The 24,563-nt window shown below is 41.0% G+C and overlaps 1 protein-coding gene across 1 annotated transcript in view; it reads left to right on the forward strand.

Annotated features, from left to right (window-relative positions):
• Positions 1-24,563, forward strand: part of DNAH6 (dynein axonemal heavy chain 6) — a 222,450-nt gene that overhangs the window by 115,160 nt on the left and 82,727 nt on the right. The window contains exons 40-46 of the mRNA XM_030310984.1: positions 899-1,056; positions 2,447-2,578; positions 6,945-7,116; positions 8,230-8,376; positions 9,186-9,259; positions 10,935-11,089; positions 19,609-19,840. Of these exons, the coding sequence (XP_030166844.1) occupies positions 899-1,056; positions 2,447-2,578; positions 6,945-7,116; positions 8,230-8,376; positions 9,186-9,259; positions 10,935-11,089; positions 19,609-19,840 (1,070 nt within the window). The remainder of the gene's footprint in view (positions 1-898; positions 1,057-2,446; positions 2,579-6,944; positions 7,117-8,229; positions 8,377-9,185; positions 9,260-10,934; positions 11,090-19,608; positions 19,841-24,563) is intronic.

Consider the following 24,563-nt stretch of genomic DNA (forward strand, 5'->3'; position numbering starts at 1 on the left):
TTGGTACTGGGTCCACTTGGCTGGCCCACAGCCCTCCTGGGTGGAGTACTAGCCAAGCCCAGCTGCCTTCCACATTGTCTGTTATCTAATGGGCCCTGCTGTGCCAAGCTGTGGGGATACCAGCTGCTTTACTGCCTCCTCTCTATTTCCTTTTTCATACTCTGGTAGGCACAGGGCAACAAATACTAATCTCTGTAGTGGGAGACCATATTTTTGTGAATGATTCTCTTGGAGCCCCTTCCCACTCCTGTCCTGCTTCTTGGCTTCAGGGATCTGGAGGATGGAGTGGGGCACTGAGTTTGCCACGACTCCTTCATTATTGGCAAGTGCTGGATACCAGAGTGGGTGGAGTCCCCTCCTCTGCTTAAGTTGTTCTCTTTTCTCAGTCATTACTCCTTTTTTTTTTTTCCTACCAGTATGTATATCGATTTTCTTTAAGTTAAATATGGCATTCTGAAACTCCACTGTACTGGATTTCCCTTTGATGAGACCATGATGCTTTCCAGCCCCATTTTCCCTGTAGAGGGTGGTGCAATTAGGTAAGGGAACTTTGGAGCGCTTCTGTTTCCTGCCCTGAAAAGAAAATGACCTTCCTCACCCCATGCCAGGCCACACAGTTGGTGAGGGAAGTGGCAGTGCCTTGTATTGAGAAAGATCCAGTCCTGACTGGAAAGCTGACATCATCCTGCACCTCTGGGAGTGAGGGCAAGGACCCACCTGACAGTGTGGGTGTCCCAGCCCTGTCCACCTCTCCCTGCTGGGGCCCTCCTCACGTAGACAAACTGAGCTCATTATGACCTACAGGGTGTTCATTGGGTCCAAAGCCTTACCTAAGCTTTGTCTTACATTTTCCAATGGCAAATCTTAATTCTTAAATTAAATTCATTTTATTCCCCAGGAGCACCAGGAAACAAACAAGTTGTGATTTTTGTTGATGATTTAAACATGCCCAGACTGGACCACTATGGCTCTCAGCCTCCAATTGAATTACTTCGGCAGTATCAAGATTTTGGTGGATTTTATGACAGAAACAAACTCTTTTGGAAAGACATACAGGTTGCTTTAGGTTTTAAATTACTTTGTGTGTTTAAAACTTGTTTGCCAGGGCTGCCATACAAAATACCGCAGACTGGGTGACTCGAACAACAGAAATTTATTTTCTCGCAGTTCTAAAGGCCAGAAGTCTGACACCAAGATGTCGACAGGGTTGGTTTCTTCTGAGGCTTCTCCCCTTGGCTTGCAGATGGCTATCTTCTGTGTCTTCTCATGATCTTCCCTCTGTGTCGGTCTGTGTCCAAATGTCCTCTTCTTATAAAGACACCAGTCCTATTGGAGTAGAGCCCACCCTAATGACCTCATTTTAACTTAATTACCTCATTAAAGACCCTATCTCCAAATATAGTCACATTCTGAGATACCAGAGGCTAGGCCTTCAACATATGATTGGCCAGGGGGAATAGGAGGACACAATTCAGCCTCTAACATATAGACTTGGTGTTTTTAATATGTGACTCAAGTTATTTAATCTATATTATATTCTTGCCCCTTTATTCAGGAGATTCATGGACAAGTGAGACAGGCCCACCTCCCCGAGGGCTCAGCTTCAGGGGGTAGTTTGTATTTATAATGCAGGATGATGAGTGGAGAGAGACTGGAGGGAGGCAGGGCTGGGCACTAGGCTGAGGATGAGAGAGGCCTTCCCAGCAAAGCAAGGAAAGGGAGCATTTTGCATCTCAAAGCAGGGAGTGTAGAACACCATGGTGGTGTGGAATGTGGGCACCAAAGTGGCAGGAGATGCAGAGATCAGCCCAGGGGGCCATGCTGCCATGACAAGGAATGTGGATTTATCCTCTAAGAGGTGCTCTGTCTCTAGAGGAAATATTATGGAAAGATTTCCTTGGCTGCAGAGGAGGGGTGGTCTAATGGGGTCAAGACCAGAGGCAATTACGATATCATGTATTGGCCCATTGAAAATGTTATGACCAAAGGCTCATAACCCTGTTTTTCCCAAAGGAGCCATGGATCAGTATCTTAATTCAGTGTTCCACTGATTTTATCAAACATAACTACCACAAATAATAAGAATAAACTATACTTAATATTTGTCAAATGAATATATTTTAACCCAAGATACAATTCGTTAACAATTTTTTAAGATTAAATTTTTACATAGGTGTGTTTATACAGATAGATGTGATAGCTGAGTGACCTTGAACAACTTAACCACCCAGGGTCTTGATCTTTTTCGTCTGCAAAATGAGGGTGACAGTAGTGATCTCCCGAGGTTGTTGTGAGGATGAAGCCAGATAATGTGTGGGGAAACATAACATAATCCTATCATATGGTAGGTCTTCAAAAAAGTGTTGGTTCTGAGGCCTCCCATTGGCATGGGCAGATCTCATCTCTTTCTTTGCTGGGTGACCCACGTGGATTTCTTCCCACACAGGATGTAACGATTGTCTCAGCATGTGCACCTCCAGGTGGTGGCCGCAACCCTGTGACTCCCCGTTTTATCCGACACTTCAGCATGCTGTGCCTTCCGACGCCCTCAGAGCACAGTCTGAAACAGATTTTTCAGGTAAATATGAATTTAAACCTAGGCAAGAGAGAAAAAGAAAATATATTTGTTCTAAAACTCCCACAGTCAAAATAGGCTGTTGTGTTTCTGGGGAGCCCACATGTCCCTTTTCCTGAGCAGAAAGCAGGTAAACCCAGAGGCAACTGGGCAGTAGCTGGCAGGCATTTGCATCACTGCCTTCTGTGTCTGTGATCTCAGAGACAGTTTTAGGAATGCAGAAAGATTGTCAAAGCACAGCTCCTTCCTTTAAGGAAGGCTGTATCTTTGGCCCTTGCCTCCCAGCAGTCACCAGATCTTGCCCACTACCCACCCACCCCCACCTCATAGCTGGCCACCAGGTCCCTGTGCCCACTTGCCCATCAAACAGAGTCCCTGATACCCCAAGGAGCTCAAGCATAACACACCTAATCTAGAATTCATCACCTCACTGCCACGACCACCTCCAACAAAAACAACCACCCATATTTCTTCCACCTATACAAACTTCCCATGGGGCCACTCCTCATCCTTTAAATGGGGGAATATAACCGTGCCTGTCCTGTAAGTGCTCAGCAACATTATTTTGAGTAGGATGATGAGAACACATGAGACAGCATGCCATCACCAACCAGCAAAAGCTCATAGAGAAGATGGTGAGCTGAGTCTTGGGGGACCAGAATTGACAGGGAGGAACAGATCTTGGGAACAGAAGACTCACGGGTAAATGCAGTCACAGGGCAAGAAATGGTAATGTGGGCATACAGGTGGGATAAGAGTGGTGACTGGTTTGGAGAAGCTGACTTTGGTTGTAAATCACCTGGAAGCCAAAGAGGGGCAGTGACACTGGCTGTAAGTGAGCCACTGCATTCTCCAGCATTGGCCTCTCCTTCCCATGGGAACCTCTTCGAGGAGAAAAAGGACAGAGCCAACATGTACACAACGATTAGTAGATGGAAAGTGGTTTTCATATTGAAACAGCTTACATCCATGGGAAATTGTTTTTAAAAAATTTGAGGTAGTTTCAGTAAGTTGTTTAGGAGCTAATGCCAAAATGATACATAAGAACCCCCACATTTCAAAAAACTTTGTTTTTTTAAACTTTTGTTTGGTAGAATACTTTCAAATATGAAAGGCTGGGAGCTTATCTCCTATGACAAAGTGTAGAACAAAACATGAAGTGGGTAACAGGGACCAACACAGGCATTAGAAGAATTTTTTGAATCCCCCCCTCTTTTGTTGAAACCTTGTGTGTATATTTTGAAGTTTGAAATGAGTGACTCCCAAACATACTATCCTGACACACTTTGTGATATGATTAGCAGAGAAGTATGTCCCAGGTAGCCTATGACTGATGATAAAGTACTGAATTTGCTAATACTTTCATATTTCAATAAATGAGAGCAAATTCAAGGCTATCCCAACAAAAAATGTCATTCTTAATCATCCTACAATGCTTTCTTGGATGGGAAGGAAAATGTGGAATCTGGCCTCCTGGAAATGAAATGATTCCCAACCCTCAGCCTCCTCCCTCTCCCTGTAGGATTGTCACGTCCATGGGAAATGTGTCACTCACAGGGACATCATCTGGCAAGTACATCCCAGCTGAAAACAGGCAGGAACTATTTCCTTTCATTGTAACGTACAGGCGAATATTTAAAACTTGCACTAACTGGGAGCGAAAATGGAAATGAAATGTGGCAAAACTGAGAGATCCCGGGGCCGCTGGGTTGGACTAGATTCAGGTGGGGAAGCCTATACTCCTCACTGTCAGAATAGACAGGATGTTTTACCTGTAGAAGAAAAGAATTTGCTCTAGATCCATGGATCCCAAACTCTACGTTCATTCATCACAACCCATCTAAGCAGTGCCCAAGACCTCATACCCCACCTTCCCTGTCCTTGGTCACTGTAGGAGGAAAAAGAACTTGGGGGACCACCAAGAACTGAAGAAAAGCAAATCAATAAATTAAAGTAAATGTGTCATTAGCAACATGAATAACTGATTTATTTCCACTGTATGAAAGAAGCCGATGAGTCTACATAGTACATGTATAGTATATTTATAGGATGCACATAATGTTTTCAACCATCTATTATTTGGAAAACAATTAGTAGTTTCGCTGTACTTTCTTGGAGAGTTTCTTGCAAGTTAGCCAAACAGCACACATATGCAGGAAGCAAACCACTAAGGATGGCTTTGCTGTGATTTGGATTATGTGTGTTTATGAGTGACTGACTCATCCTTGAGCCACATTCATACACATCTTCGTGTTTACTTACTGGAAATTTATACACAAAAAATGTGCATCACTATATATCCTAAAGGTCAACTAAACAGCACACAACAAATTAGATTGATGATGTAGATGTCATTTCTAATTAGAAAGATGTAACAGCAGTAATCAAAAATGATGAACGGGGTGCCTGAGTGGCTCAGTCGGTTGAGCATCCGACTCTTGATTTCATCTCAGGTTGTGATCTCACCGTGGTGAGATAGAGCCCCGCATGGGCTGGGCTCCATACTGAGTGTGGGGCCTGCTTGGCATTCTCTCTCCCTCCCTTTCTCTCCCCCTCCCCCACTCATGCTCATGCTCGCTCTCTCTCCCTCTCTCAAAATAAATAAATAAACTTAAAAAGAAAAAGATCAACTCCATGAAGTACTAACAATGTCCTCAGGCCAAAACGTCCTTCCCCCAAACTGTGGGAATTCTGGCTCGGTCTTGTGTGCGTATTCTTAGTAGAAGGTTTTCAAAGTTGCTAGACATGCCATGTAAGGCAGACCATTAAATAGAATACCACGCCCTGGTCCTCAGTAAACTCTATAACGACATGCTAATTGTAATTTATGAATATCAGTTTAGTAGTTCTTAATTTCATTCACCGAACAAATATTTGTTGAGCAGCTCCCATGTGCCAGATGTTGGTGTTACATTTTAAACAAATCAGATGCCATCCTTGTGCTCACGGAGCTTCCACGATGGAGCCAGATAATAAACAGACGAATGAACTAATATATATTATATTAATACTATCTATAACTATATAATTTGTGTGATGGAGAATAAACAGACTACAATTTTAATTTTTTAATATATAATTTATATACAATATGTGTAGTAACATTTTTATTTTATATATGTTGGGATGGTCCTACTCAAAATGTGGGCCATATGGAGCATGTTAAACTCATGTTGGGGTCCCAGAAGGATGGTACCTCAAAAGATAGCCCTCATAAGCTGCTAAAACTAATGTTTAACAAGGAGGCTCATTGAAACAAATACTTGGGTTTATTTTAAAATATGTCTTATATGAGCCAAAAGTCTAAAGTCACAAGGACTGACTTACAAGCATTGGTGTGCGTTCTGGTGGCTTCTCCCATGAGTAATTCCAAGGTTAATAGTGATGGGAACTTATCTATTTAAAAATCTCTGATTGTCCCAAGCACCTGGGGGCAGCAGGCTAGCTAGTAAATAAGAACTTTGAGATTGTGGCAACATATGAGAAGATCAGAGAGCCATAAGAGACACTGACAGGAGGAGTCAGGGAAGGCCTCTCTAAAGAGATGACAAGTAACCGAAAACACAAGAATCAAAAAGTCCCTGCCAGCAGAGAGCCATGCGGCAGCAGATGGTGGAAGGGGGACAGATTCGTGGAGACCCTGAGAGAGAAGAGAGCCTGGGTGGTTAGGCCAATGTGGCTGGGTCACGCTGAGCAATGGGGAAGAGGGTACAGTGAGCCTGGACGGAGAGGGGAGGCAGTGCCTGAAGGGAGACAGGAGCGGAAATGGAGAGGCCAGTGAGAGAAGAAAAGGGTGAAGAAGTCCCCATGAAAGAGTCAGGGCTGGAATGAGCTCATGTCAGGGAAGCAGACATTCAAGAAATGTATTCAAGCTTGACTGGGGGGGACAGAGAATGGGAAGTGTCAAGGAGACTTCTGTGTTCCTGATCTAATCACAGGGTGGGGCCATATGCTGGGGACGCTAAAGGGGGGAAGAGGTGCTGTTATGAGTAAGTTGTACTTTAAACATACATGAGGACGAAGTCTATGGAACTCTTAGTAATTCACCCATAAAAATCAGAGAGAGGACTTTTTCCAGATGAGTTTGGGCATTCCACAATGACCCTCTGGACACACAGTAAGCAAAAGTCTAAATTACATGGAGAGTAAGTTTGGTCCGTTCTCTGGTCAGATACAAATGTGGCTCAGGGATCACCAATCTCAGAAGACGGGAGTGAGCCCACTCTAGGGGACATACTCTGAAGTGAATGGAAGAGTTTTATCACCCATATGTCCTTGCATTGGAATCCAACTTTCTAGTTATTAGTAGGAAAAGCATCATCATAAAAAAAAAAATTCTAACCCTCTCACATTATGTTTCTTGTTCTAGGCCATCTTAAATGGCTTCCTCAGTGACTTCCCACCAGCTGTAAAGCAAACCGCATCAAACATTGTAGAGGCTGCAGTTGAGATTTATAACAGAATGAGTGTTGATCTTCTGCCAACACCAGCCAAGTCCCATTACATCTTTAACTTGAGGGATTTATCCAAATGTGTACAAGGTAGTGTATGGAACCCTCATTCTCTGACCTGCACCCTCCCTTCATTTCCATTCACCCCCAGTCTCTCAGTAGAATTGTATGTACATGAGTGTCTGTGCCACACCCAGAAATCTCATTACATGTTCCCTATTAAGGTCCCCACCAAACCCCACCCCAGACTGACTACTTCACGGCTTCCCTCAGACCACCAGCATCCCTTTCCATTTCTTGCTCCCAGCTGATGACCTGTCTTCTTATTTCACTGAAAACAGTAGAAGAAATAAAACCAGACTGCCCCATCTTCCAACTCTCCTAGACAACCTGCATCTGCCTTCCCTCCTACTGCAATGGCTGACGTGTCCCTACTCGGACCACATGCCAGTACTCTCTCTGACACTGGATCCCATCCTCTCCAGCCTACTCAGGGATTCTGTTCTTTTGTTGTATGACTCATCCTGTCTGCTCTCTACACCTGTGCGTGTAGTAAATGTGCTCCCTGACCGTCTCGGCACTGTGTTGTGGGAAGTGAAGGGTCCCCCATAGAGTGAACACTTGGAGGATTGCTATACATCACTGCTTTTGTTGTAACTTGGTATTATTACAACTATGTTTACAATTACAATTTATATTAATACTCGGAGTACTCAGAGTAATTTGAGTAGAAGCCAGAAGGACCAAGGGCATTTGGTGAGGACTGAACATTGGGAGAGAATGAGAGAGGGAATTGGTGTTCTGAAAAACAGTGTAAAGGTCAGGGGTCGGGGCAGCGGGGCAGGGGCGGCCTGGATGAATATATATGTATATTAAAGAGCTGTGACAGTTCTCACTTAAAATGTTGCAACCCAACGTAATAATGAGATGAACGTTGCCTATACTGTGAAGTCTGACCACTTCACGTGTTCAGTTAAAGAAACATCACAAAACAAGAAAAAGGGGTTTGCCAGATAATGTGTCCAATTTTGCTTTCAAAAAGTGAAATCACCATTACTCTATGTGTGTATACCCATTGGGGAAGCACCCATTTCTGGTGGTGTGGGGATAAAGTTGGACTTAAGGATTTTCTAGTTAATTAACCTGTTACTAGATATTCCACAAATGTAGAATTTTCCCTTTTCCCTTCTCTTAAACAAACAGGTATCCTCCAATGTGATCCAGGAACAGTAAGAGAAGAAATACAGATATTTAGACTCTTTTGCCATGAATGCCAAAGAGTCTTCCATGACCGTTTGATTAATAATGAAGATAAGCACTATTTCCATGCTATTTTGACAGAAATGGCCAGTAAATATCACTTGTTATGTAGCTGTTCTTTTTTTTTCTTTTGGTGGGGTGGGGTGGGGGGGACTGGAAAAGCCATTTGATTTCCATAAAGAAAAATTAAAATGAGCTTAGATAAGGTAAAGCAAAATGGGTTTCAGTCATTCATGTGTAAAAATGTTTTCCTCTTCAATGATTCAAATATGTAGAAGTATATGAAATACTATAAAAATCCTTTTGTTGAAACTCAGGAAGAGTTAATATTTTAAATTCAGAAAGGGAATTCTAAGTAGAAAAGGGAAAGTTAGGAGAACCAGCATTTTGTCTGGTAAGAAGCTAGGATATTTCTAAAGTACCTCTTATTTATTAAATACATATTTAAAATTTTTTAAATGTTTATTCATATTTTGAGATACAGAGTGTGAGTGGGGGAGGGACAGAGAGAGAGAGGGAGACAGAATCCGAAGAAGGCTCCAGGCTCTGAACTGACAGCACAGAGCCCAACGCAGGGCTCAAACTCACAGACTGTGAGATCATTACCTGAGCTGAAGTCAGACACTTAACTGACTGAGCCACCAAGGTGCCCTATTAAATACATATTTAATATCTATTATTTAATAAAATGTCTATTAACATTAAATATTCTTAATCTTAAATTCAGGAGATTATCAACCAAACTAAAATGTTATGGTATTAACATGGCTTTCTCTCAGTTTCATTCATACTAGTTAAGCCTTCTAAGTAAAGTAACAGCTGACATTATTCTGTATATCTTATTGAAGTATTGCATTCAAGCTTATCATATATTAAAAATTGATTTGTTTTTTGAATAGACAAACATTTTGGAATTGCAATTGGCCTGGAATATTTTTTGACAAAACCCATCATCTTTGGAGACTTTATTAAGGCAAGTATGTTGACTTGACTACATTTGAAGATTATAAAGTATTTACTATTTTACAGTTCAGTTTCATCTTCAGCAAGAACTTTACTACATCTGTGAAGATTAAAGATCAGGACCAAGGGTCAGCAAACTATGGCCCATAGGTCAAATCTATATCCCACTGCCCATTTTTGTAAATAAAATTCTATAGGAACACAGCCACGTCCATTTGTGCACTATATTTTTATGTGGTGGCTTTTGCATCACAAGACAGAGTGCAGTAGTAGCAACAAAGGCTATAATGACCTTCAAAACCTAAAATATTTATTATCTGGCCCTTTAGAGAAACAGATTGTTGACTCCTGATCTAGTCACATTCGTTTTGGCAATAGTTTGAATCAGAGCCCCATCAGGTTTTCGATTTGGAAGGAAGAAGAGAGAATTAGTTTCTTAACTCAGGACTGGAATCCCCCTTACTGTATTCTGTGTAGCTGTTCAGCCTGTGCCTAAATGCTTCCAGCAGTGGAAGCTAATTAGGTTACCAGTGCTGCCCTCTTCATTACAGGGTAGCTCTCATTAATTGCAAAATTTTTCTTCCTCCTCAGTTTGTACCCCCAATAACATGTACACACCAACCCTCTAGAACCACCTCCAATAAGCCTTCCATCTAACCATCCTACCTGTGTTCATTGATAACCATCTTGTTTTTCCAAGTTGACTCTTGTTGGGTGCAACATCCCTAGTGTCTTCAAGAGGGCAGGGGCCATGTCTGTTTTGTTCACTCTAAATCTCCAGCTTCCTGCATAGAGCTAGGTATACAGCAGGCTTTCAAACAAATGAACAACTTGTCTTTCTATTACAAGTATGCAATTACCTCATCACCCTGTAACCCCTGACAAATAAAAAAGATAATTTGTGTGAAACAGATCTATTTAAATGTATTTAAAAACAAAGTCCAAAGTTTGTTTCCAGGTGGTGATTATATTTCCTATGTGTTCCTACTGATCTAATTATCAAATAGGGGAATAAAGCAATAGGAAAAGAGCAGTTGGACCCTTCTTGCATTACCTATGAGTATTTTAATCAATGGCTCCAAATAAAAATGCCCCCAGGATAGTTGCTACAGCAAAGAAAAGACGTCATCAACAGGTCCAAACAGGACCTCACACAGGAACTCAATTCCTTATAGTTTACACCAAATTTCATTCCCAATGGTTTAATTAATGAGATTGACCACTGGTAAAAACTACATGTAGTTCTGGCATGATTTTTTATAACCCTAACAGTCTGGCATGCATAATTTTCAGCCCATTTAGCTTTTCTGATATCAACAGGCTGAGAGCAAAAATATGAAACCACAATAAGGTACAGTGAGAAAGTATGAAAACCTATTTCTGAGCTCCTGTGTGGATTTTATAGCAAAGATTGCTGAAATTCCAATGTGCCATTTGAAGTTAAATGAAATGGATTTTCAGTTATCCATGAAAATCTGAGTTTCTTAGTCCCATTTCCTTGGTTTTGAAGCCTTGCTAATATGTACATTATATAATACAATATATAATACATATTCATATATATGCATGCAGATGATTAAATAGCAACATGGGTGAAAGAATATTACCTCCTAAGATTATGAATGTGTGTATTTCTGTATCATAATTGATCTAACTTGGTCCCTCTCCCATAAATCATCTTATAGTTTGGAGCAGATAAGACTGATCGGATTTACAATGACATGCCTGATATGGAGAAAATCGCAAATGTTCTACAGGACTATCTTGACGATTATAACCTTATAAATCCCAAAGAAGTAAAGTTGGTGTTCTTCCAGGATGCTATAGAACATGTTTCAAGGTATAGTACTATAGGGTGTCCAATAATACATTGTATTAAAAGGTAAGAATTAGGGTGTCTTGGTGGCTCAGTGGGTTGAATGTCCAACTCTTGATTTCAGCTCAGGTCATGATCTCCCAGTTTATGAGTTCAAGCCCCACATGGGGCTCTACACAGACAGTGTGGAGCCTGCTGGGGATTCTCTCTCTCCCTTTCTCTCTCTGCCCCTCCCCCACTTGTGCATGTGCACTCTCCCTCTCTCTCTCTCTCTCTCAAAATAAATAAACTTTAAAAAATCTTTAAGAAAAAGTTAAGAAATGGGGTGCGTGGGTGGCTCAATCGGTTGGGTGTACAACTTCAGTTCAGGTCATGATCTCAGGGTTCATGAGTTCAAACCCTGCGTCGGGCTCTGTGCTGACAGCTTGGAGCCTGGAGCCTACTTTGGATTCTGTGTCTCCCTCTGCCTCTCCCCCGCTAACGTTCTGTCTCTCTCTCTCAAAAATGAATAAATGTTAAAAAAAAATTTTTTTTGAAAGGTAAGAATTAAGTTGTACAAAAGACTTTAAATAGATTTTCAGATGGACAAAGGTCTATTGGCAAATCTTGCTATAATGTAAAAGTTATTTTTTATATATTTTAAATATAAACCTCATGAATTGGAACCCAGGGATTATTTTCATTAAATATTAATAGATTGTTTTTATTTGGTTTAAATGCCCTGTCTCATTATAAAAAAAAAAAAAGGATGTAAGGTAGTTTACAGAGATACATGTACAGTATAAAAAGGCTGATTATGTGTATGCCTAAAGAAATAAGGGGTTCAAGATTATAATAAAATGAGTGGAATCCAAGTATTGTAGACTCCATCTGCTTATAAGCCTGACTTTTACCCATTGCAAGTATCCTTTAAGGGATGCCCATGACAAATAGGTATCCAGCCTGAATATCTGCAGTCCTTGGGGAATACACCCCTTTTTTAAAATTTCAATTCCAGTATAATTAACATACAGTGTTGTATTAGTTTCAGGTGTACAATATAGTGACTCAACAATTCTGTGCATTACTTAGTGCTCATCACGTTAAGTGTACTCTTAATCCCCTTCACCTATTTCTCCCAGTCCCTGGACCCCCCTTTGCTAACCATCAGTTTGTCCTCTATATTTAAGAGTCTGTTTTTTGGTTTGTCTCTTGTTTTTCTTTGTTCATTTGTTTTGTTTCTTAAATCCCACATATGAGGGAAATCCTATGATACACCACTTTTTTAGGTGTTTTTGTATATTGTTGACAATTCTAAGTATTAAAATGACACTTGAAGGATGATACACAATTTGCTGCCTGTGACATCTGCTGTCAGTTCCATCCTGTGGAGCAGTAATAATAATGGCACTTGGTGTGAGTATGAAACCATGATATGGAGTACTGCGTTTCACTGTGATAACAGCTCTCTGCGGCCCAGTATCATACTCTCTCTACAGATAAGGCTCCGAGAATGTTCCGGTGGTCTGTTGCTATATGATAAGCCACCGTGACCCTTGGTAGCTTCATTATTTCCTGATCTCAGGTTCCCAGGGGTTCTGTCTTGGGTGTCTCAATGCAGTCAAAGTCGCACAGCATCTGGAGCACATGGCGCACCTCTGCCTGTGTGTGCACTGATTGTGTCTCTCTAGCACAGCAGCATCAGAGTGTCTGGGCTTCTCCCATGGCTCAGGGCTCCAAAGTCCGGTGCCCTGAGAGTGACAACAGAAGCCAGATGCCCTCTCACAACAGCCTCGGAAGTCACATAACATCACTTATACCATACTCCGTTAGTCAAAGGAGTCGCACAGGCCTACCCAGTTGACAACAAAGGGTCAGAGACTGTCTCTTAACAGGATCAAAGAGCAAGTAGGACCAGAAACATTACTGCAGCCATTTTTGGACAGTCCCGTGTACCACAGAAAGATTAGGTGAATTGTCCCAAGTCCCCTAGCTGGTGAGTCACAGACTGAGAATCGCATCCAGTCCTTTGGCTCTAACTGTGCTGCGGGTGCCTCCACCCAAAATGGATCCACTTTTTTCATTATAGCCCTCAAATATTTGAAAATTGTGACTAGGCTCCACTTAGCTTTCCCTTCTCTGAGCAGATATAACCCAGATCCTCCACCATTGCCTGTTAGAGATTATTTTCAGCCTCCACATACTGAGCACTTGATAATTTCTCCATGTTCCACTTAAAACGTGATGCCCAGATTTGATGTAGTATTCTGTGCAATCCGCAGTGTAAAGTGTGTGTGAGGACAGGATTTCCTGCAATCTGCTACCATAGCAAGATTTTCATGGATTTGGTTTTTTTCCCTCATCAACTACATTTTAGTGTTGGATCGTGTTAAGTTGGACAGTTAAATCCTCAGGACTTTTTTTCTATAAACCATAAGCAATCAATTGTTTTACCTTTCCTATACTTCTGCTGTTTAATCAACTCCAATTTGAGAATCTATTTTTGTCACAACTCCAGTGTTATAACAATAATTTGTCACTGGGTTGTTGAGATACCACTTGCTTCTTATCCTTCCCCCTGCCTACATACCCGCATGCTAGCTCCTAACAACTTTTATCCTATAGCTCACACTGGCCCTAAGCCTGGAAAAAAAATAATAATGGTCTAATAATACTCTGGTCTGAGAAACTTCCTGGAGAAGAGACCAGACTATAGGCAAAGTCTGCTTAATTGTATTTATAATCTTTTTTATTTTTATGAAAGAGAATCAGCAGGCCACTCAAGGATTGCTTAAAATATTACAGGAGGAAATGAAAAGCCATTTGTAGAATGGAGGAGACTTGGTGTTCAGATACACAAAGGGCTGCCATGTGAATTACAGCATAGACGTCTTCTTTTTCTAGGGAAGATCAGAAGGTAGGAATTAGAGTAAACAAATTTCTACTTGTAAGAGCTCTCAAATACCTACTGCTGAAGAGCAACAGAAAGGGCTTCATTATGAACATGAGTTATGGGAGAATTCAGTAATTTAGCAGATACTACATTTCCATTTGCTGGTGACATTTTACATTTATTTTTTTATTTTTTAATTTTTTGCATAGGATAAGTAGATAAAAGCCTTCCCAAACCACAAACATTTTTTTTTTCTTTAGAGCCTGTGTTTTCAAAGGGCAGTTTGCACCTGGGTATTTCCACCCATTACATATGCCCAGAGTTGTCACCACAGTACAAAGATGGTAAAACAGATCTCAATGAAAATGTAAGCTACTAATTAGGACAGCCATCTCTTGCCTACTGCAGTAGAGAAAATGTAATGCTGGGCGATTCCTAGTGGAGGGACTTTTCTATCTATTGATATGTAAGTTGGCAGAAAAAATAACACTGGGAAGAGGTGTTATTAAGTTATAAGCTTTTTGTTATTAAGTGCTGTAAGATTTTTTGTTTCCAATAATATCAGATGAAAATAATCAAAATACTGTACTGTACCTGAAACAAGGAAAGAGTAACATAGAAAGTGCAAGATTTTTTAACAGTCAATATTTCATCCACTACGGAACACATGCACATTATGGAAAAAAACAGCAAAACATTATTACATATCCCTTTACCTCTCAATATTATACCTACCTAGGTGACTGAAGAGAAATAAACAGATGATGTGATGTGTCTTCTGTCTAGTATGCACTGTGACAGAGACAACCATGGAAATAGTGCCTACATCATCTATTTGCTTACTCAAGGGGAGGAGTTGGCAAAGGATCCTAGAAAAGGACCAATAGGAAATATTTTGGACTCTGTGGGTCATATGGACCCTGTCACAATGACTCATTTCTGCCATTGAAACACAAAAGCAGCCATCTTCAGTAAATGAATGAGTGAGCATGGCTGTGTTCCAATAAAACTTTATTTATGGACACTAATATTAGAATATCATATGATTTTCACATATCAAAATATTACTCTTCTTTTGATGTTTTTGTTAGCCACTTGAAAACTACAAAAACATTCTTAGCTAATAGGCCATAAAAAAATTTTAAGGGGCTTCTTGGTGGCTTAGTCTGTTAAACATGGGACTCTTGATTTCGGCTCAGGTCACGATCTCACAGTTTGTGAGTTTGAGCCCTGCCTCAGGCTCCACACTGACAGTGCAGAGCCTGCTTGGGATTCTCTCTCTCCCTCTCTCTCTGCCCCTTCCCTGTGCATGTGTGCTCTCTCTCTTTCTCTCTCTCTCTCTCTCCCTCTCTCCCCCTCTCCCTCTCCTCGTCCCCAAATAAATAAATAAACTTTAAAAACACAGTGAAGGGGCAAGGTTTGGCCCACATACCATTATTTGCTGACCCTGTCCTGGAAAAAGCTGTGTTATCGAGGCAGTCAGGGCAGGGAAAGAGCAGACTGGCCTGAGGGACAGAAGAAGGTATGAAACTGAAGGAGACAAATTTGAAGGTTTAATTCTTATTTTAGAAGATCCCAAATAATGACTTAGAAGTCTACTTCGCCCTGGAGGAGCACTTTTCACTGTAGACTTCCTGTTCTATGCTCATACTACATGCTCCTATCCCCTGCCACCAAAGATAATGGTGCATAGGAGCTGTTTGATCAATGTTTTCTAAGTCATAGTGTTTAAGATCTGGAAGTAGAAGTTGGTTACTTCAATATAGATGATTTGGTAAAAGTGTACTCAATTTCAGAGGGAGATTAAGAAATGACATTTGTCTCCCTTTTTCTTAGAAGTGTAATTTTATTTATAAAAATTCATATCACCAAGATCTTTTTGAGGATAGAACTATTGCAGAAAAAAAGGCATCTTTGTATTTCCTACGAGGCAGAACTACATCTACAGTTGTCCTCCCCTTATCCACAGTCTCGCTTTCTGCAGTTTTACTTATCCACAGTCAACCTCAGTGAGGAAGCAGATGACCCTCCTTCTGATGATTCGTCAGAAGGTCAGTAGTAGCCTAACTCCAAGCCACAATGCCTACCTCATTCACCTCGCTTCATCTCATCACGTAGGCATCTTATCTCACATCATCACAGGAAGTACAGTACAATGAGATACTTTGAGAGAGACCACATTCACATAACTTTTATTATAGCATATTGTTATAATTGTTCTATGTTATTATTGTTGTTAATCTCTTACTGTGACTAAATTATAAATTAAAATTTATCAAGTATGTATGTATAGGAAAACTAAGGTTTGATCCTACCCATAGTTTCAGGCATCCACTGGGATCTTAGAGTGTATCCCCCATCACTGAGGGGGGGAACTACTGTACTTTGTGATTATTTTTCTGATCATATGGTAAACATACTCATTATAGAATTTAGAAAAACATTCATAATTTCACCTCCTCACCCAGAGACAACCAGTATTAAAATTGTATGGTTCTTTCAAATATATTTGTAAGTATATAGAGATTTTTACAAAGTTGTATTATGGCACGTATTATTGAACATCATGCCTTTAACACTTACATTACATTTGCCTCCCAAATCCTATATAATTAAATACTATTTTAAAACATGGCTTTAATGGCCACATTTATGATATCCTAATGTATTTTCTGTTCCTTTTTAATGCAACTTCTTTCTGTTTCATGGTCTCCCTCTCTCTCACTCTAACGATCTGAAAGGATTCTATTTGCAGCTAGCTTTAAGTTTTGTTTTCTAATATTGTTAGTATGATAGGAAAAACATAAAAGAACTAAATATCCATCACTAGGGAACTGGCTAAATAAATATGGTATATTTGTTGCTGTATTTACTAGCATGAAAATGTCCATAATACATTATCTAGCAAAACAATCATAAAACAAAATGTAATTAGAGTTTAATCCCATTTTTGTAATACACACACAAGTCAACATACAAAAATTCACTGAACAAATGCTGATGAAGCCCCTACTATGCTAGGCACCATTCTCAGAGATCAGAACACCCAGGCCCTTGGGGCACCTGGGTGGCTCAGTCGGTTGAGCATCCGACTTCGGCTCAGGTCATGATCTCATGGTCTGTGAGCTCGAGCCCCACGTCGGGCTCTGTGCTGACAGCTCAGAGCCTAGAGCCTGCTTCGGATTCTGTGTCTCCCACTCTCTCTGCCCCTCCCCCGCTCATGCTCTGTCTCTCTCTCTGTCCAAAATAAATAAACATTAAAAAAAAAATTTTTTTTTAAGAACACCCAGGCCCTTGTGATAGAGCTTACAAATGGGGAAGGCTTGGCACTGATTTTCTCCCCTCAGTTACAATGACTGTGTTTTACTTTCATAATTTAAAAAATAATAAAGCCATTATCACTTTCAAATATTTGAACCTGGTCTTTTCTAATTATCAGAATTTTGAATAAAATTAAGATAGATACTCAGACACACAGGCAAACTTCCTGTTAAAAGGGAGAGAGAAATTAAATCTACCGTTATAATTCTCCCATGCTTTCCTAGTTTCTGATAACCCAGTCTGAAATTTTAGATAAATCGTGTTGTAATTAAAAAAAATTATTTTTACAGTTTGTATCTTCTTTTTAAGAGGAATTTATCGATGCTATCGTCTTTTTTATCATCTTAACAATAGTATATGGACTCGACTCATACACACTTCTCACTTTATGCTGACATCTCTCTCCCTTTCTTGGGTTTTTTAGTTTTATCTATACTTCTTGGGGCACCTCGGTGATTCAGTTGGTTAAGCGTCTAACTTTGGCTCAGGTCATGATCTCACCATTCATGGGTTTGAGTCCCGCATCAGGCTCTGTCCTTGACAGCTCAGAGCCTGGAGCCTGCTTCGGATTCTGTGTCTCTCTCTAAAATAAATGAACATTAAACAATTTTTTCTTTAGTTATACTTCTTTACATATCTTCAAGAAATCTTTTAGGAAGGTTTAGATGGCTTATGCTCTGAGCAATAACATGACAGCTTTCCCTCTACCCATTGTCTTATGGAATGTCATCTTATAAAATAGTCACCTAAGGCCAGCCTGAAATTATTTGTCCCTTTGGGAGTAATTTGTCTGCCTTTTAGATGCTCACAGTCTCTTCAGTTATGTCTAAAATATAGATTTCTATATTTCTATTTTATATGTATGCATGCACCCGTATTTTATTTTATATTTATGTATCTCCTAGAAAATCTTTAATGTTTTGCCTCTCCTCTCTGGTTTTCTTTCCTGATCCTCAGGGACTTCAAATCTATGGGTTCCGCTCAGGGGTTTCTTCCTACTGTTTCATCAGCTGTCACATCAGTTCTGTCCCCTCCTGTCTCTCCTTCTGCACTTCCATTTGTGTGGCCTCTGGGATCCCACTTGTTTCTCCTACATTTGTCCTCCTTATCTCTATTCTCTTGTCATTGTAATGTCATTATCTTTCTTCTCTGCATTCTGAATAAACTCCTTGAGTTTGTCTTCTACTTCACCTATTGAATTTTCCACCTATTTCAAATTCCCATTTTCCTATTTGCAAGGCCCGTGTTCCGCTGAGGTTTTTTGTTGTTTATTTGTTTTAATATTTATTTATTTTTGAGAGAGAGAGAGAGAGAGAGAGAGAGAGAGAGCATGTGAGCAGGGGAGGGGCAGAGAGAGAGGGAGACAGAGAATCTGAAACAGGCTCCACACTGACAGCTGAGAGCCCGACACGGGGCTCAAACTCAGGAATCTCGAGATCATGACCTGAGCCAAAGTCAGACGCTTAACTGACTGAGCCACCCAGGTGCCCCTCCACTGAGGTTTTCAATTTGGTCATCAGATTTTCCATCTCCAATTTTTGCTAAACTCCGCTTTTCCCCCGAGTGTACACTCTAGTATCACCATAGCAGTGCTTTTCATATTCTTGTTGTCAACGTGAATCAGAAATTTTCTAAAATGTTGTCGATATCTTAGATTAAATTCATTTCAGGGCATTCCCATTGAGCTCCCCTTCTGAACCACACTGTCTTTTCCTAGACCCAGCAGTATTTCTGTATTTCTGCTTGCTCCTCCTTATAAATGAAGCCCTAGGCTTGTTAATACAATGGTTATAATATAAGCAGTGGCTTAGATCAGCCAAGGTTCTGACAAAATCCTTCACACTTTAGAGAAAGGAGAAGAGATTTTCTTTTACTCTACATTTGCATGACCAAGGCCAGCAGCCTGTGGGAAATGGGAGAGATGGACACAATGAAAGCTCAGCAGGTCTTTCCTCCCAGCCATGAACTTTATTTATTTATTTATTTATTTTGATGTTTATTTATTTTTGAGAGAGACAGAGTGTGAGCAGGGTAGGGGCAGAGAGAGAGGGAGACATAGAATCCGAAGCAGGCTCCAGACTCTGAGCTGTCAGTACAGAGCCCGACACGGGGCTCGAACTCACGGACCGCAAGATCATGACCTGAGCCGAAGTCGGACGCTTAACTGACTGAGCCACCCAGGTGCCCCCCCCCCACCCCCAGACATGAACTTTAGCCACACCTGCTCTTTCCGATGGCGTTTTGCTCAGGGAGGATTCCCCACTGGCCACTAGCGGTCCATACTGGGTCAGGCCCTCTGACCCACATCTGTACACTTGAAATACGTCTTTCTCTGCTTTGTTGCCTGCAGGATTGCCCGCATGATTCGTCAGGAAAGAGGCAATGCGCTGCTCGTTGGAGTAGGAGGCACTGGAAAACGGTCTCTTACAAGACTTGCAGCTCACATATGTGGTTACAAATGTTTGCAAATTGAACTGAGCCGAGGATATAATTATAACAGTTTTCATGAAGACCTGAGGAAGTTGTACAAACTGGCTGGTGTGGATAACAAGAATATGGTCTTCCTCTTCACTGACACCCAGGTACATGTTTAAATAGCTAAAGTACAAGTGTTACGATCACAAGTGTGCTTTGAATAGTTTGTATGATACAGTGCAAGGAATTGCTCCCTCAGATAACAGATGTCTTGGACCTTGTAAAAGACTTTTATAATACATTTTCATTTATTTTACCAACCGTTGTGTCACCCTTTAAATTCTAAGTAAATATGATCAAAGGTTAAGGGGGTAAGAGAAGTTTGAACTTTTCTTTGAGAAGGACATAGATAACAAAAAGTAATAAATTGTTTCTATAGCAGTAAGTATAAGGAAATTATACCCTAACTGAAATCAATTAGGGAAATATGCTTTACCCAAGAAAAGGAAAATAACAATAACGATGGCTGTTTTAGTGTTAAATTAACTTTAAAATTAAAATGGGATTTTATCTATGTCTATAAGAACAAATGTAACTGTTCTTGAATTTGTTCTAAACAAGAAAATTTTCTACATTGACTACACTTAGGCATTTTAACATGAGGGAAAATAAACCTCTATAGAAATCAGCCGAGCAATAAAAAAGTAATGGATCTGATGCATAAATATTTTAAATTATTTTAAATTAAGTACAATCATAAAATGGGAAAATATTTTTAACATCGGTGACATGCAGTGAATTTATACCTGAATATGTTAACATTTTTTACAAATGAGAAAGGACCCAGAGTCAAATGTATGTACTCCACCAGCTTTGGCCACCAGCAGTGCCTGCCCTGGTCCCTAGCTGCTCAACCTGGAGGCACAGCTGGGGACGCCAATAGCCCTTGCAGCCACTGTGACCCCCCCTGCAGCGCTCACCAAGGCACACATACTGTGGATCCCAGCGGCCGCCTCAGCCGAAGAAACATAACACACTCGTAGGCCCAGCACCACTACCCATCCCCACACTTGGTGCCCTGCACCTCTAGACCTGGGGCTACAGCATGCTCCATTGTGCCCCCACCTACACATGAAAGTCTGCCCTTACTGAATTCAGTCCATAAAGTCTGGAAGAGGGAACTCCCTCAAACATGCATACACCTACATAAGGCTACAGATATCATGAAGAACCAAGGAAACATGACCCCACCAAAGAAATACTGCAAGCCTCCAGTAACTGGCCCCAAAGATATGGAGACCCAGGCATCGTCGCACAAAGAACTCTAAACAATTGCTCTAAAGATGTTCAGAGAGCTACAAGAGAACACATGTAAACAATTTAACTATAGCAGGAAAATAATACATGAACAAAATGATGGAGAATGACATCACCAAGATCACAATATAGGTCATTCCCTGACATCACTCTCCCTCACGCGAACAACCTACAATAGTTATTCATGGACAAGACATCACTGAGGGAACCCTGGGACACAGGGGAGAGGCTGAACCACTCCCTGCACCACAGGGACCAAGACAGACCACATTAGAAGGGTAAGTGGAGCAGCCACAGACTGATCACATTGCCCCTCCCCCAAGCCAGCACACCACGTGACCCCAAGAGGTCTCCCCTGAGCCTACAGTTCCTCCAGTGGAAAGAGAGAGCCCAGGGGGAACATCCAGCTCCCCTTGCCTTGTGGGTCACTTCTTGTGTATTCCACTCCAGTCTCACATCACAGGGCTCTCAGGGAAACCTGCAGGACTTGACCGCAGAAAATCAGATTGTGGTGGAGAAGGCAGCGTGGGCTTGCAACCCCCAACACCTGGCTCTTGGCAGTCTGAGTTCCTACCTGCAGTACCCAAACAGTAGTCCCAGCCAGCAGTTTTGTGCAGTATGGCCAGGGAACTCAGCAGAATCCAGGGCTTCCTGATTCAAGGTCCTCAAACAAAGAGCCTTGCTGGCCCTGGAGCTCCCCCACCGCACCCAGGCAGAGGAGCTGAGTCCTAGCCCTACACACCACTGGGGTGTAACTCCCACCCCTGCCCAACTGGAAAGCTTGCCCTGAATGCCTGGGAAGTTGTATACACCAGCAACGATCAAGTGAAAAGTAGAGCAAGCAGAGCTGATCATCCGCAGAGCAAAGCCAGTGGCCCCATACAGAAAGGGGACTTGGGGGCACAGGTTGGCCTGAGTCAAGACCACAAAGAAAGTGCCTTTCTGGCACTGGAGCCAGTTCTCTTGCTCCACCTTGGTGGAGAAACTGATTTGTACCTCCACCCATTGCTGAACACAGCTTTTAGCCCACCTGACCAGGGAACCTGCCTGGCTCATCCAACAGCCCTGCTCCCTGTCTACAAAGCAAAACCAGGGGTTTCATCTGGTCAGTGCACAGCCTTGCTTGAGTTAGGTTCCCAAACAATGAGCCATGCAAGCCTTGGGACCCACTCCGTGGCCCTACCAGCAGAGGAAGCTAATTCATAGCCTTACCTGCTGCTGAGTATAGTACACAGTCCCAACCATCTAGGAAGCCAGACCACAGAATCTAGGCAACCACACAGCCCATCCTACAGCCTTGCTTGGGCAGAGAACCAAGTCAGCGTCCTATCCAACTATTCTCACCCAGCAACACCCCACCCCCAACCTCAGAGCTTGGGCAGTGGCCTTGCCCCCAAGTAGACCCTGACAGCAAGTCCCACCTGCTCAAGGATTACTAGCTGACATGTCCAGAAACCCAAACTAAGCAGAGTGGTGAAGAACTGCCTCTGTCACAGCAAACCTGTAAAGTCTCGAAGAGGAGACCACTTACTCAAATGTGCAGATACCAAAGTAAGGAATCAAGGATCATGACACCAAAGAAAATGAATAGAGCCCCACTAACTGACTCTAAATACTAAATAAATGGAGATCTATGAACTGCAAACAAAGAATTCAGAATAATCCTCTTAAAGAAATTTAGTGAACTATAAGAACACACAGATGACTAAACAAAAATGGGAAAAGCAATGCATGAACAGAACAAGGAGGTGAACAAAGAAAAAGAAACCATCAAAAAACCCAAAAAAATCCTGAGCGAAAAAATTTAATGGAGAGCTTCAGAAGCAGATTTGATCATGCAGAAGAATCAATCACTTAAAAGACAGGATGTTTGAAATTATCCAGTCAGAGAAGCAAAAAGAAAAAAGAATGAAAAAGGTTATAAAACCTTTAGGACATAATGAAAAGAAATAATTCCCCAATCATGGGAATTCCAGAAGAAAAGGAAGAAAAAGGAACAGAAAGTATATTTACAGCAATAATGGCTGAAAACTTTCCAAACCTGGGGAGAGAAATGGACATCCAGATTCAATAGGTTAAAGCCAAACAGGGCCACTCTGAGACCCATTATAAGTAAATATATATAAAGAACTCATACAAATCAATAGCAAAAAAAATTCAATTTAAGAAAATGGGCAGAGGATCTGAATAGACATTTTTCCAAAGAAGACATACACATGGCCAACAGGTACATGAAAAGATACTCCAGGGCGCCTGGGTGGCTCAGTCGGTTAAGCATCAATTTCAGCTCAGGTCATGATCTCACGGTTTGTGGGTTCAAGCCCCGCATCAGGCTCTGTGCTGGCAGCTCAGAGCCTGGAGCCTGCTATGGATTCTGTGTCTCCCTCTCTCTCTCTGCCCCTCCCCTGCTTGTGTTCTATCTCTCTGTGTCTCAAAAAATGAATAAACATTTTTAAAAATTAAAAGAAAAGTAGAGATACTCCACATCAGTAATTATCAGGGAAATGTAAATCAAAACCACAATGAGATGTCACCTCACACAATTTATGCCAATAAATTAGATAACCCCGAAGAAATGGATAAAATCCTAGAAACATACAAAGATAGCTACCATGGCTATCATCAAAAAGACAAGAGAGAACAAGCATTGGCAAGGATGTGGAGAAACGGGAACCCTATGCACTATTGGTGGGAATGTAAATTGGTGCAGCCACTATGGAAAATAATATGGGGGTTCCTCAAACACTTAAAATATGGAGGTTCCAGAACTACCATATGATCCAGCCATCCCACTCCTGGATATATATCCAAAGGAAATGAAAACAGGATCTCATAGAGATATCTGAACTCCTATGTTTATTGCAACATTATTCACAATAGTCGAGATATGGAAACAACTTAAGGGTCCGTCAATAGATGAATGGATAAAGAAGATATGGCATATACATACACATACACATAATGGAGTATTACTCAGCCATGAGACAGAAGGAAATCCTGCTGCTTACAACGACATGGATAAACCTTGAGGGCATTATGCTAAATGAAATAGTGGACAGAGAAAGACAAATACTGTATGATATCACTTACATGAGGATCTAAAAAAAGCCAAACTCATGGAAACAGAAAGCATAGTGGTTACCAGGGGTGGGGGATGCAGAAAATGGTGAGAGGTTGGTCAAAGGGTACAAACTTCCAGTTATAAGATGAATTAAGTTCTAAGGATCTAATGTACAGCATGGTGACTATAGTTAACAATAATGTATTACATGGGATGAGCACTGGGTGTTGTATGGAAACCAATTTGACAATAAACTTCATATATTGAAATAAATAAATAAATAAATAAATAAATAAATAAATAAATAAATAAACAAACAAATAAATAATTTTAAAAAATAATGTATTATATACTTTAATGTTGCTAAGAGGGTAAATCTTAAATGTTTGCACCACAAAACAAAGAAATGGTAATTATATGATGTGATGGAAATGTTAACTAACGCTTCTATAGTGGTAATAATGTTGCAATATATAAATATAACAAATCAATACATTGTATGCCTTAAGTTT

This window comes from Lynx canadensis, chromosome A3 (assembly GCF_007474595.2).
Source record: "Lynx canadensis isolate LIC74 chromosome A3, mLynCan4.pri.v2, whole genome shotgun sequence".
NCBI lineage: Eukaryota > Metazoa > Chordata > Mammalia > Carnivora > Felidae > Lynx > Lynx canadensis.